Source organism: Pelmatolapia mariae, linkage group LG3_W, assembly GCF_036321145.2.
Source record: "Pelmatolapia mariae isolate MD_Pm_ZW linkage group LG3_W, Pm_UMD_F_2, whole genome shotgun sequence".
Lineage (NCBI taxonomy): Eukaryota > Metazoa > Chordata > Actinopteri > Cichliformes > Cichlidae > Pelmatolapia > Pelmatolapia mariae.
Genome location: NC_086229.1, coordinates 76,240,510 through 76,254,769, shown reverse-complemented (window position 1 = coordinate 76,254,769; position 14,260 = coordinate 76,240,510). Strand labels below are relative to the sequence as shown.

Sequence of the window (14,260 nt, the reverse complement as noted above, 5' to 3'; positions counted from 1 at the left end):
AATCATTAAGATGTTCACTGGCAAACTTAAGACAGGACTGCAAAAAATTGGAACAAAAAAATGATTCTGTGGACCTTTACACTCATAATGAGCTATATGCCACATCTGTCTGGAGGCGCTGGAATTCTTACTGGTCCATAGGTAATCAAATACTTATTCTAGTCAATAACAAGCAAATCAGTTTATAACTTTGATGTGATGTGTTTTAACTGGATTTTTGGTTGATATACAGAGGAGAGACGATCACTGTCAGATGTGAGATCCATGGAGGAGACACTGAGTGGGATTATGAGTGGGAAACAAACAGCACCATAAAACCTCCAAATCAAAATGAATACAGGATTAGATCTGCTTCATCATCCAACAGTGGAAACTATCGCTGTAAGGGCAGAATGAAAAGTTCACAGCATAACACAACAGAGTGGAGTGATTCAGTCACACTGACAGTTTCTGACAGTAAGTCATATTTCCTTTAAGATGTTTGAACACTTTGTAAAATGTGTTTCTGTTCATATAGACTGAGATTATTATTCTTTGTATAAACTGAGCTCACTGTTCAGAGACTGTACTACATGTTCACTGAGAGAAAATCTTTGTTGAACAGATAAACCCCGTCCTGTCCTCACTGTGTCTCCATCATGGCTGAGTCCTGGAGCCTCAGTAACTCTGAACTGTGAGGTTGAACATCCGTCTGCAGGATGGAGCTTCTACTGGTATAAAGCTGTTCCTGATCTATCAGAGAAATCCTCCAGTTATGAGCTGCTACCTGATGGCAGTGGGACTGCACAGGACTCCTACATCATTCATGGACAGACACACACAGCAGGATATGTGTGCAGAGCTGGAAGAGGAGACCCAGAGTATCACACTGATCACAGTCAACCAAAGTTTGTCTGGTCTGCAGGTCAGTTTGTTTCTCTCTGTCCTTTCAATAAGCTCATGTTAGGTCATCATTTTTATTCACCAAGATTTAGACCATTAAAATCTCATCTCCATGACAATGCCATTGATGTCTGTGTACATTAAAACTCCCCAAAAGAAGAACTGAAGTGAATATTTTCCTTTCTCTCTGTGATCAAACCAAACTGAATTTCCTTGTTTCCTTTTTTCCTTTTTAGTTTTTATTTAATGTGATAACATGAAAAACAAAAGACATTTATGAGATTTTAAATGTTTTGTCTTTCGATACTTTTACTTTGATTTCTAAACTCATGTTACTGTTTGTACTGATTATTTTTACTTAGTGGACAGACAGGATTTACACAGTTAAGACTCTTTTTTTTAGTGCTCAGGTAGGAGTTCAGATAAAAAAAGTCAAATATATTTAATAAAGAAACAAAGATGTCAGCAGGCAGGTTAACAGCTCTGACAAATACAAGAAAAACACTGACTACAGATGGACGCTAGAAGAAGACGTCATAAATAACAGCTGCTATTGTTCATTTACTCTGGTCCCTCGTTTATTGCGGTAGTTACGTTCTAAAAATAACCCGCCATAGGTGAAATCTGTGAAGTGGCCAACTTTATCTTTTAAAATTATTATAGATGTTTTAAGTCTGTAAAACTCTTCACTAGACACTTTATACACTTTTCTCAGACAGGCATGAACATATTCACACTTTTCTCTCTTGTTTAACCCTTTAAGACCTACCATAGAACCAAGTCCACCAGAGCTTATCTTTATATTTTTACATGCTGTAGTGCCATTTTTGGGTGCATTTCAAGTTGCTATCAATACAACCGTTATAGCCCAAAGGTTAATAATATGTATGCATTAAGTCCATAGTAACTACATAAATTGCAAAAAAGTGGAATAAACTGCAAAAAAATTGAAAATCGTTTTTGTTTTGTTTTTTACATATATTTCTAGTTAGAGAAATTTGAGGTTTATCCCTCAAAACTGTAAATACAAAAAAGTTGCACAAAAAAGTTTCCAACAACAGGAAATGTATTTGGAGTGTCTTTAGAGTTTTATTTCTGAGATACCCCAATTTTTATGTACTGCAGGAAAAACAAAAATAAATATTATAGTGCAAATTTGCAAAAAAAAGAAAGCATATGCATAAAAATAAACTATTTTCAGCAGTGCAATTTGAGTTGTAAGCATCCCAGAATTTATTCAGAAAAGCATGAAGTCAAACATGACTTTAAAAACACCAGTATAGGCTTATAAGGCCCCGAAGGTGAAAAAACCCTACATTTTCCACGAAATGACGTCACTTCCGGTTTCGGGCAGGTAATGGTGGACATGCAATAGTTCGCGCTGACGTCTATTCCAACGTAGGAAGTGTTATGAACAGCTGATCGGATCGGCAAAGCGTGTTTCTGGAATATTATGTTTTTATTGCTGCAAGTGCTTTTTATGCAGTTTTTGCAAAGCTATATGTGGAAGAAAACCGTGACCTAGGACAAGCTGATGGCATAAGATGTAAGTACAACTCCTCCGGTTTCATATGCAAAAAAAATTATTGCGCTAGCTTACGTGGTTCCGGTTCTACAGGGATTTAAAAATAGTTACGCAAAATGGAGCGTGCCCGCTCCGACCGGCTTTAAAGGGTTAAACACTCTCAAAGTTCAAACCTTCGTAAAAAAATAAGTCCAGTATTATAAAATGAAACCATAGGCACCTGCCTGTGATGGTGCAAAATGTTTTGTTGACATTGTTGTGTTTGTTGGGGAGAAAACATACAAGATTTATGTAAATTTGACAAGCTGAACGCATTCTGTACTGTACAGGAGACACGGCACGAGACTGCTTGACAATGGTCTACAGCCAATCAGGATGCAGAACACAATGCACTGTAAAAAACCATGGAAAATTGCACACACACAAAAAAAAAAAATCCGCGAAACAGCGAGGCCACAAAAGGTGAACCGCGTTATAGCGAGGAACCACTGTACTTCAGTGGTTTTTAGTTTTGGTCCTGCTGCTGCAAAATATCTCATGCACTGTAGAAGGAATCTGTGAAACAGACAATATCACAAAATTATGACAAACATTACAGCAAATTTTTTGAACTGTATGCCATGGTAATTATATGCCTATAACCTTAGCCAGTATAATATGAAAAGTTTGAGAAAACCGTATACTGATATATTATGTATGTCTATTAACTCCACTATAAAGCAGTGTAGACTTACTGAATCAGCACCCCAATACAGGAAGTCTAGCTCAGCTCTCTTTGTAACTGAAGCCCTTTGGGTGTCTACCCTTCTCTAAAAAACAGAAGTATGAATAGCTTTGTAGGTCCAGTCCTACCAGCCACAGCCGTTAACAGCCATGCTCCTCTAAATCAGTGGACTTGCTAACTAAGTGAGTTTTACTTAGGGCTTAGTTTTTAAAGTCACTAAGGGTCTGATATGTTTAAATGGTTGGAGTAACGTCTAAGTGATATTTATACAAAAGAGGATTTACACGCTGATTTATAGCTTTACTTTGTCACAACACGGAGGAATGCCCGCATTTTAGACTTTCTTTGTTGGATATTTTATTAAAATAATTTACCAAGAGGAAAGCAAAAGCAGAATGATGGTTGCAAAATAATAATCAAATCACCTGAATTATACTTATCTAATTAACCTATTCTGAGCAAATGCTGACCTTGTTCTGATCTTTGTGAGGTGAAAGGTTGGAGAGCGAATGAACACACCCAGGCCTGCAGATGCACTTTCCTCTTGTCCTGAGTGGAAACACAAATCTTCTTGATTCTGTAATCGAACATGGTCAAAACAAGGTCAAAGCTAGATCATATCTACACAGACAAAATCTATAAATTAGCTTTAATCATTTATGAGAAATGGAAAGCTTTTGACAGTGTAAATAGCAGAACGATATTTATTAATCTTTGTCAGAGATGGTAGTCAAACCAGTAAGTCCTGGTTTACTGGTGTGCCAGCCAGAGTTGAGTGCTGTCAAGATTTGTATAAACAAATCTCATTTATAGAATTATGAAGTTATTGTTGGTTTAACAAGAAAACAATTTTGTCATGATAGGCTGTGTGGCAGGCAGGAAGGAAAAAGGACCCAAAATGCAGGACTCTCAGAGACTCTCAAAACACAGCTTTATTGCTGGGTAAAAAACTCCTCATAAATGAACTCACAAAAACAAAACTCTGAACAGAGAAACTAAACACGCGTATAACACAAATACACAGCTTAAAGAGGGTAGGAAACATTAACGACACAACAGAGAGCAAAAGCAAACACAGGGCTTATATACACAGGGGAGTAATCAGGGAATGTGAAACAGGAGGGAGACACAGCTGGGAGAGATTAGCTGTGTCTCCCTCTTGGGGGGGAGTAAAACTGAACAAACTGACATCAGACATGAACCTTCAAAGTAAAACAGGAAACAAGAAACAATTTACAAAGACGCAGACTTGACACTGAACTAAATGTAGAATAATAATAATCAAAACAGCACAACTAAAGAATCAGAACATAAATCATAATACAGAAAAACACCAAAATATAAGAAACAGAAAATGCTGGGTCAAAATGACCCAGAACTGTGACAATATTTAGTACCAATACTGTTGAGACGTTGGTACAGCTGTGTTTTTTTAGGAAAATGAACTGTTTACATGTTTTTTTGTGTGTGTGTGTGTGTCTGTGTTTAATATTTATCTTATGTGTTTTTTGGTTTGGTTTCTCTCTTAATTCTGGAGCTACAGTCTGCAGTGAAGATAATAAAGTTTTCAAAATAAAGAATTAGAGTCTGACCCAGCAAACACTGCATCTTCAGAAAAAAAAAAGATTTGAACAAATGAAAATTTTCACTGTGATATTTTGAATCCTAACATCTGTGAGCTTTGTCTCTTCACTGCATGTTGTTTCCAGATGTTCATTCAGCAGCGTCTCTCACAGTGAGTCCTGACAGAGTGCAACACTTCACCTCTGACTCTGTCTCACTGACCTGTGAGGGAAACTTCACTGAGTGGAGAGTGAGGAAGTTCTCTGAGGACGGCCGACTCTCTGACTGTAGGAGAATGACTGGATCCACATGTAACATCAACACATCAAAGTCAGATACTGCAGTGTACTGGTGTGAGTCTGGATCAGGAGAGTTCAGCAGTGCAGTCAACATCACTGTACAGAGTATGTTATTATACATTTACTTCTTGGATCTGAATGATTTAGACGTCACATGAACATTTGTCTCAGCTTTGCTGTATGTGAAGTAATTTTATGTGGCAAAAGAAACAAAAATTTTAGCACCAAAGTATCAAAACATTCTTTGTTGTTGGTCTCATTTCACTCGATCTTTTCATAATCCAGTTTGTCAAAATTTGCAGAGAGCAAAAAAGGTTCTTATACTTTATCTTTTGTATTCAAACCACTAAAAATCTCAACAACTCTGTCATCAAAGTGTTATTCCTAAAGATAATCATGTAAAAAGGTGCAGGTGTCAAAGGTTATGCTGTGTGTGAGTTCTCCTCAGTGCAGAGCCACTTGCACTGTGCATAGCTCCATGAACTACTCTGCCCCACCTCTCCTCTTGCAGCTGTGCTGAAACCACACGTCACTACTACAGCACTCACATGTAAACATGAATATAATCATCTAATTTAGTCAGATGCTTGTTAAACTTGTGCATTTCAGATTGTGGAGTAGAAACCTTTTCAGCTTTGCAGTAACTGGAATTTGAAATACTTTAAATGTTTGTTTGTTTTTTTCTTTATAGATTTGTTCAGTTTTTAAAAACTAAAAATCTGTCGCACATCAACATCCTGTAATATCCTGTTCTCATCCTCTCTAAAGCGAACAACTCATCATCATCATCATCATCACAGTTTCTAAAGAGAACTTAGTCTCATATTTTTCCTTATTGTAATGAGGTTTGGTTGAGTGAAGTTTTTGTGTTCACATGTGACCTTTCTGGGTTTAGCAGCTTTACTGAGGAGCTGTGTGGCACTACTGTGACTTACATTAATGTAGCATTTGTTGTGCTTCATTCCTGTTACATAAAAACAATAACCGAGACCTTAAGAGATGAACTTTTCATGTTGTAGATCACAATTCAAAACAAGTACTATAGAAATTATTTGGTAAAAATAGGACACATACACTAGTTTTTAAATACAAGATCAGATCTTCATCATAATCACCATTTCTGTAATCCATCCTTGTTATTATGTCTCAGCTTTGTCTAAGAGTCCTCACCAGCTGATGTCACTGAAACAATTATGTGTGATTGTGTCACAGATGATGGTAATGATCCTATCCTGGTGAGTCCTGTTCATCCTGTGACTGAGGGAGCTTCTGTTAGTCTGAGCTGCAGTTTGAAAACACAAAAAATACTTTCCAATGTGTTTTTCTATCACAATGACAAACTTATTCAAAATGATACCCGAGGGGAGCTGAAGATCTCTGCAGTGTCAAAGTCTGATGAAGGTTTCTACAAGTGTCAGTACTCAGGAAGAGAGTCAGCACAGAGCTGGATGTCAGTTAAAGGTGAGCAGGATCAAAACATTTGATGGATTTTTCTAAATGATTTTGATTTTATAAAAATATATTTTAAAAATTGTGCGGCACAGTGGTTATCACTGTTGTCTCACAGCAAGAAGATCCTGAGTTTAAATAAACCCTGCCAGGGTCTTTCTGTGTGGAGTTTGTATGTTCTCCCCCGTGTTTTTTTTCTCCAGGTACTCTGCCTTCCTTCCACAGTCCAAACACATGCAGTTAGTGGGGTTAGGTTAGTTGGTAACTCTAAATTGCCCATAGGTGTGAATGTGAGTGTGAATGGTTGTCTATCTCTATGCGTTAACCGAGTGGTAAACTGTCAACCTGTCCAGGGTGTATCCTGCCTCTCACCCTATGACAGCCGGCATAGGCTCCACCCCCACCCCTGCTGACCCTGATAAGCAGAAGTTTTGAAATTTTCTGTATAATTATAGTTTATTAACAGTCAGTTATTATTTGTTGTTACAGTAACTGTGTCAGGAGCTGACAGCTCTTCATCTCCTGTGTGGTTGATGGTTGGACTGGTTTGTGGAGTCTCTCTCATTATTATTCTCCTGCTCTTGTTGTATCGCTGCAGACAGTCCAAGTGTAAGAGCCTCTTCTTTTCATGCTGTATTAGAGAGTTTATTTACTACATACACTTTAATTATTCACACATATACATGTATTCTGATCTCATGACACAAAATATCAGTGGAACAATTTATACATGACAAACATGTGTAATAACATTTGTCTCTTTCACAGATTCATGCTTCACCAGGTTGGTAAAATACTTTTTATTATTATTTTAAACAAACATCAGTTACTTTTGAGTTTATTGTGTTTATTTCATGTTTTAGGTCGATCCAGTCTGAGAGTCACAGTCCGGGCTCCTCCACAAATCATGGAGTCAACCAGAATGAAACTCATGTGTACGGCTCTCTTCAACATGGTCAGCACTTAAACTGATCTTTATTATCATTATTAATATTGACTTTTCATTCAGTCCTCATTAGCACAAACAGTTCTTAAGTTCAGTTTGTGGTCAGCAGTTTTTCAAAGAACACTGACACATGCACATAAAATCAGACATAAACAGGATTTTACAAACCTGAATGTTTCTTTAACTCGACTGAAAGAATCCACAAATGTTTCGTCCTGCAACTAAAAATATGTTCATTTCAGGAACAGATGAACACCGAGATGTCACCTACTCTGTTATTGAGATTAAAACCTTTGGAAAGAAGAGTGAGTACACAAATGACACACAATGTAAACAATAAATAAATAAATAACTAAAACACTCAACAAAAACATGGTTTAGAAACATTTTAGAAATCTTTCAAAAAGTATGATTGTCAAATGTGGATTCATCTGATCATCTTCACAGGGGAGCATCATAAACCAGATGAAACTGCTGTTTACTCTGAAGTGAAGATAAGAGCTGCAGGTACAGTCACAGAGATTTTTGTGTTATTTTGTCTGCTTTATATACACTATGATCCATCTGTATGTCCCCAAATTAAATTGCTTTTTGTTTTTCATGTGTTTGTGCCAATTCTGAAATACATGTTATATTATTGTTTCTTGCTCCTTCTCTGTTTTATCGTACACAAGAAGTGTTGCAGTCAGTTAGGCTTTTTTGGGTTAGTCATTAAGTCTGGTATTTATTTAGCCTGATACTCTTGATGTGTGTTATTGTTGTCGTTCAAATGACTCAAACATGGACACACTGTGTGAACAGATTTAATGATTAATTAATTAATTTTAATGATTTAATGATTCAGAAAACACAGCAGGTCAGAATGTTTGTAAAGAACAATAAAAACAACTTCTTCCAAGGTTTGAGTTCAGTCTCTTCATCAGATCAGTTGTGAAAGTTTAACAGTTTCATCTCACAATCACTTTAGTGATGGTGATATTTTTTTTCAAAAGATCTCTATCATGGACAGATTTAGTTCTGCTAACAGGTTAGTGTGTCAAAAGCTCCATAAATCCAAAACCTAGTATGACTCAGCTCTCAGGTAAGTCTCTGCAGATGTGCTGATGTGCCAGAATGGATCTCAGACAAAGAAGACAGACTTGGTAGGTAAGGCTGCTTAGTTTAGCAGGTGAGTACGTAAACAACACAAGTCATGTGGTCTTAGTGATGCTACCAACTGAGTAGTTCAACAGTCTGGCAATGAGTACCTGGGAGAGCTGGATTTCAACACAGCAGGTGAGTGCAATGAGTATCAGATGCATCTGAGGTTCAGATGGCCAGAGTTTATTAGCCTCCATCCACTCACACACACACAAATAAGACACAAGCTGAAGTGTCGCTGCTAACAGTTGATTTTTATTTCAATTTCTTTAAATGTATTGTACTTGTCAGGAGTTTAAATCCACTTCTAAATCCACATGTCCAACAGCTTTGTATCATATACCTGCTGATCAAATGTATCCTGAGCTCTGACTTCTCTTTTAGAGGACAGTCTGATGTATGCTGAGGTCAAACGCCCCCCAAAAGAAAAAGCCAAGAAAAAAGCAGGTAAACAAAGTCTGCCATCACCTCCAGTGAATGTTGTTCAACATGTTTATCTGGTTTTAAAATCTTCTTTCGACTCACAGGAAAATCAAGTCGTGCAGCTGATGCAGCAGTTTATTCTGAAGTCACATTAAGAAGCTTTCCTGGTAATTATGCTACCATGCAGGATAAGTTATTCTTCAAGTTATTAAATGACTAACATCCTGAAACTTGGACATTTGTGTTCTTTGTGTGTTTGTCTTACAGGTCAGTGAGGAGAGCTGCAGCAGCAAAGCCAAAAAGAAGCATTTTATGAATCCACTGTTGCTCCTCTGCTGCCCAAATATCAGACACACTCAGTTTTTTGTCACTTTTGTTAAGATGACATTAAATAATAATATGACATAGATATAGTATCGGTGGCGTCCTGTGACTTGTACGGCAAGCAGAGACGATGTTTGTAGTCTCTGTAAGGACCACCTTTCTATGAAAACTAAATTAAACTAAAAAAAGTTGTTTATAAGGTCAAAAATAACGTCTACTGGTGATTTAAAAAGTAAATAAAATATATTTATCCATGCTCTGTGATCAAATGTTTGTGCATGTTGGAGGTATTTTCCCTCTTTGTTGTGATCAGTGTTGGTGTTGTTACTCAAAAAAGTAATGAATTACACTTGTTACATAAAAACACATTGGATTAACAGTAATGCAATATGTTACTCCATAAAATAACCTGAAATACACAAGCTAATCTCCATTTAACAATACAAACTTGATGTTACAGTCACACACCAACACAAATGCTTATCCTGATAAGGACACAAATATGAGTTTTCTCTTAGTATTCAGGAATGAACCTTAAAGTCGACAGCACCAAGCAAAGATGAAGCACAGAGAGAAGCGATCTTCATGGTGATTCCCTGTAGAAACATGAACAGGTAGAAACAGAGGCTGCAGCCTGACTGCTCCTCTGTTTGTTACCTTCTGTAGTTCAGGTCCTGGGGTCAGCATTCACTCAGCTTTAACATCACTCTGGCTCTCGGCTAGGTTAGCATTAGCATGGTGTCTGTGTGCAGATGCTTTGACAGAGCCAAAGTTGTGTTACCAGCAGAGTGCAGTTATTTTCTGTTCTGGAAGCATGACAGGTTGTGCTTTATTATCACACTCTTGTCCATTTATGCAATAAAAATAAGAGTAATGTCCATATTCACACTCTGGAGTGCACTACTATTTTCATCCTTTGCCACAAGGCATGATAAGAGGAATTGTTAGGCAAATAGACAAGTAATTTCAATTTTATTGTAATTACTTCAATCCACACACAAATAAGAAGCAATCTGACCACATGTAATATTTATTAAATTTAGCTTCACAAATCCCATAATTTTCTCTTTCAAAAACCTTTCTGTACGTACAAGTGCCCGCTTTATTTCAGGATAAAAACAAACAAACAAAACCAAAAGTCAAACATTTGGATATGTCTAAAATCATTTTCCACACTAGAAGCAGAACATTTGTGAAGGTGCTGCTGGAGACCAGCGCTACGAGGACTAAAGACCACAAGATCATCTGTTTAAACAGTGTGGTTCATAAGAGTCCTGCCAGTCATGCAGCCACTATCTGTGTGTGTGTGTGTGTGCGTGTGTGCGTGTGTTCTGGTGTTCTCATCTTTGTGCAGTTTTGGGACAGTGACGAGGGTTTCCACCTCTGGGCTGCAGAGTGCAGAGCTTCAGTTGATGCTGGATCATTGTAGGACAAACAGTCAGTGTCACTCTGGCTTGTAAGTCAAGACTTCCTTTTTGTGTTTTTAAAATTACTTACCCGTTTTCTCCTTTATGTCCAGGAATCTTGAGGAGGTGAAAGCTCAGAGACTTTTTGTAAATACTTCTGGAAAAGCTGTGGAAGGATGTTTTTTGTATTTGGAGAATCAGACCAGGAGTTGATGTCACTTTTTTAACTGTTTTTTTTTCTCACACCATTTTCACTTGTAAAAAATTCCCTGTTTCTGCTAAGAAAGTGCAGCTATTCAGTCCTGCTTCCCTGCTCAGTGGCAAAACCTGAAACTATTGGCTTAAAGTAGTTTGGTCATTCTCCTGACATCAACAAGGCATTTTCACCCAGATAACTGCCACTCATTGGGGATTTTCTCCTTTCTGGTCTTTTACTGGTAAACCCAGATAACTCAGACCAGCCTGTCAGCCATGTCACATCCAATCACCTTTCTTCCTGATGCTCAGTTTGAAGATGAAAAATATAGCAGACCAGTCACTAATCACTTTGCACGATTTGAAGCACAGAACAACACACGCCCACAGAAAACACCACCACCTCCACACGACCAGCCTCTGTGCCTGTCTGCTGCCAGCGTGAAGAGGACACTCATCACCATCAACGCCCGGAAAGCAGCGGGTCCAGATAACATCCCTGGTAGTGTGCTGAAAGACTGCGCAGAGGAGCTGAAGGATGTCTTCACAGACATCTTTAACATCTCCCTGAGGCAAGCCACTGTCCCATCATGCTTCAAGACTGCCACCATCATACCTGTGCCAAAGAAACCATCCCCAGCCTGTTTCAACGACTACCGCCCCGTGGCACTGACACCCATTATTATGAAGTGCTTTGAACGACTAGTCATGTCACACATCAAATCCACCCTGCCTCCCACCCTGGACCCATACCAGTTCGCATACAGAGCGAAACGATCCACAGAGGATGCAATCTGCTCTGCCCTCCACCCAGCCCTAACTCATCTGGACAAGAAAGACTCATATGTGAGAATGCTGTTCATGGACTCAGCTCAGCATTCAACACCATAATACCACAACAACTCATCTGTAAACTGGACAGACTGGGCCTCAGCACCTCCCTCTGCAACTGGCTGCTGGATTTCCTCAGCCAGAGGCCTCAAGCGGTGCGTGTGGGCAACAAGGTCTCAAACAGCATCACCCTGAGCACGGGGGCTCCACAAGGCTGTGTGCTCAGTCCTCTGCTCTTCACACTGCTGACACATGACTGCACAACAACCTACAGCTCCAACCACCTTGTGAAGTTTGCGGACGACACAACGCTGGTGGGGCTCATCACCAAGGGCGATGAGACCCACTACAGGAAAGAGGTTGAGCTCCTGACCACGTGGTGCAGAGACAACAACCTCCTGCTAAATGTCAGCAAGACCAAGGGGGTTATTGTCAACTTCCAGAGAGGCCACACCTGTCACCCCCCATTGACCACATCAGTGAGGACCTCTCCTGGACCACCAACACAGCATCACTGGCCAAGAAAGCACAACAGCGCCTCTACTTCCTGCGCAAACTCAAGCGGGCAAGTGCTCCACCACCCATCCTGACCACATTCTACAGAGGAACCATTGAAAGCATTCTTTCCAGCTGCATCACTGTGTGGGGCGGTAGCTGCACTGACTATAACAGGAAAGCTCTACAACGCATTGTGAGAACAGCTGAGAGGATAGTTGGTGTACCACTCCCCTCCCTGCAAGACATCTACACCACCCGCCTCACCCGCAAAGCCATCACAATTGTCAACGATGCAACCCACCCCGCGCACTGTCTGTTCAGCCTCCTGCCCTCTGGAAAAAGATACAGAAGTCTCCGCTCCCGCACTACCAGGCTCACCAACAGCTTCATCCACCAGGCTGTGAGACTGCTGAACTCTCTCCCCTCCCGGCTCCCAGCCAGCAGAACCACCAGATTGGCAGAAGTATAGGAAGACAGACTGGACTCTACCCCCCCCTCCCACCCCCACTCCCCAACAAGGAAACACTCTCTGAACCAAGAACTGGAAAACACTCCTGACTGGAAACAACTACCTCTGCATTGCAATTGCACACACCTGCTGCTATATATTTTTAGTATTTTTTTTAGCACTATTTATATTATTTATATTACTATTACTGCTGCTACAGTCTTATGCTGCATTAAAACAAAAACCCTTACCAACCACAACCTGGGACTACCTCAAGTAGACTAGTACACTACTTTCCAGGGCGCACTGTGGAACACTTTATTATTTATTATATGTTAGGTCTTGTCTTGTCTTGTTATATCCTGTATGTTACCTAAATGTCGTGCATCTGCACTTTAATGTTGTCAATGTCTACGCATGGGACAGTGTGAAACGTAATTTCAATTCCTTTGTATGGCAAGTACATTTGAAGAAATTGACAAATAAAACTGACCTGACCTGACCTGACTAATAAAATAAGTCAATGAAATGTGGCCAAACCTGAAAATTAGACTTAAAATCTTCCTTTTTGAGAAAGTTTATAATTAGTTTATTTTGGGCATTTCATTTTCGAGCAGGAAGCTCAGAAAACCCCTGGCTACCGAACAGAACAGTGATCTATTCAAACTGATGTCAGAAGTCTAAATTTTCAGCTGGAACATCCCACCTCAAGCCAAATGTCTAAATTTGAAGTCTTGTTAAATTTAAAGATTGGAGTCAAGGGGCTTTAAATTTGGGCACAGTTACAGCTATATGTCCAACAGACAGGGATTTTTCTGCTTCTGTAACAGACTGTCCTTAATGACAGATTCTGAAGGTGAAATCTTTATCCTTTATCATCACAGGTCTAGGAAACAGACCAGACAGAACAAATATGTTTTTCTGTGTGCTCATTTTTCCAGTTTTGTTTGATATTATACAGCACGCTGATAAAAACCAAAGTTGTGCATCAATGCGCACGTGCAGCCTCTCTCATCAGGTCAGGCAGTGTGAAGCAGGTAATGTTAGACACGTTCATCTGATGGAAAGGAACGAGAGAGACAGAAAAATTATGAAATCAGATTGGGTCAGTTTGACGTAGCTGCAGCTCCTGATCAATTTCACTGAATATGTGTGAGTAGGTCTTTTCTTGTATTGTTTCTTGATGCATCAGTTTAAAAACATGTAAACACTACAACACTGATGAATTAAATTGACTAAAGTTCAAATATATATGTATTATTATTCCTTATCATAGATTAATTTGTGTTTGAGTTTTCACAAACAAGTAAAAAATAAAGTTTGGTTCCAGAGGAGATCTGTAGGGTTAGACCAGGATCTCTGAGTTTAGGGTTTCACTGCAGTTAAATTCAATATCTTCATAAATTCATAAAAGTTACACAGTACATGTTGGGAAATAATACCAAAACTTACATAGTGTATTATAAGATACTACAAAACAACAACAATACTGCATTTTGTTGCCTTTTATTTGTGACATGTGCAATGACAATAATTCTGTTCTGTTCTATTCTAACAAACAAAGTAAAACTCCTGTGCCGTTGTTTTTGAATGTTTGTGTGTCTCTG

General features: G+C 39.0%; 1 protein-coding gene across 1 annotated transcript; it reads left to right on the top strand.

Moving 5' to 3' along the window:
* The first annotated feature begins 290 nt into the window (after nt 1-290).
* On the top strand, nt 291-9,226 carry LOC134623986 (uncharacterized). Its single transcript, XM_063468984.1, has 11 exons — nt 291-456; nt 605-1,015; nt 4,811-5,142; nt 6,256-6,454; nt 6,932-7,051; nt 7,211-7,226; nt 7,306-7,397; nt 7,631-7,693; nt 7,836-7,895; nt 8,913-8,975; nt 9,219-9,226. The coding sequence occupies exons 1-11, from the start codon at nt 393-395 to the stop codon at nt 9,224-9,226; spliced, it is 1,428 nt and encodes a 475-aa protein (XP_063325054.1). The 5' UTR covers nt 291-392.
* The last annotated feature ends 5,034 nt before the right edge of the window (nt 9,227-14,260 follow it).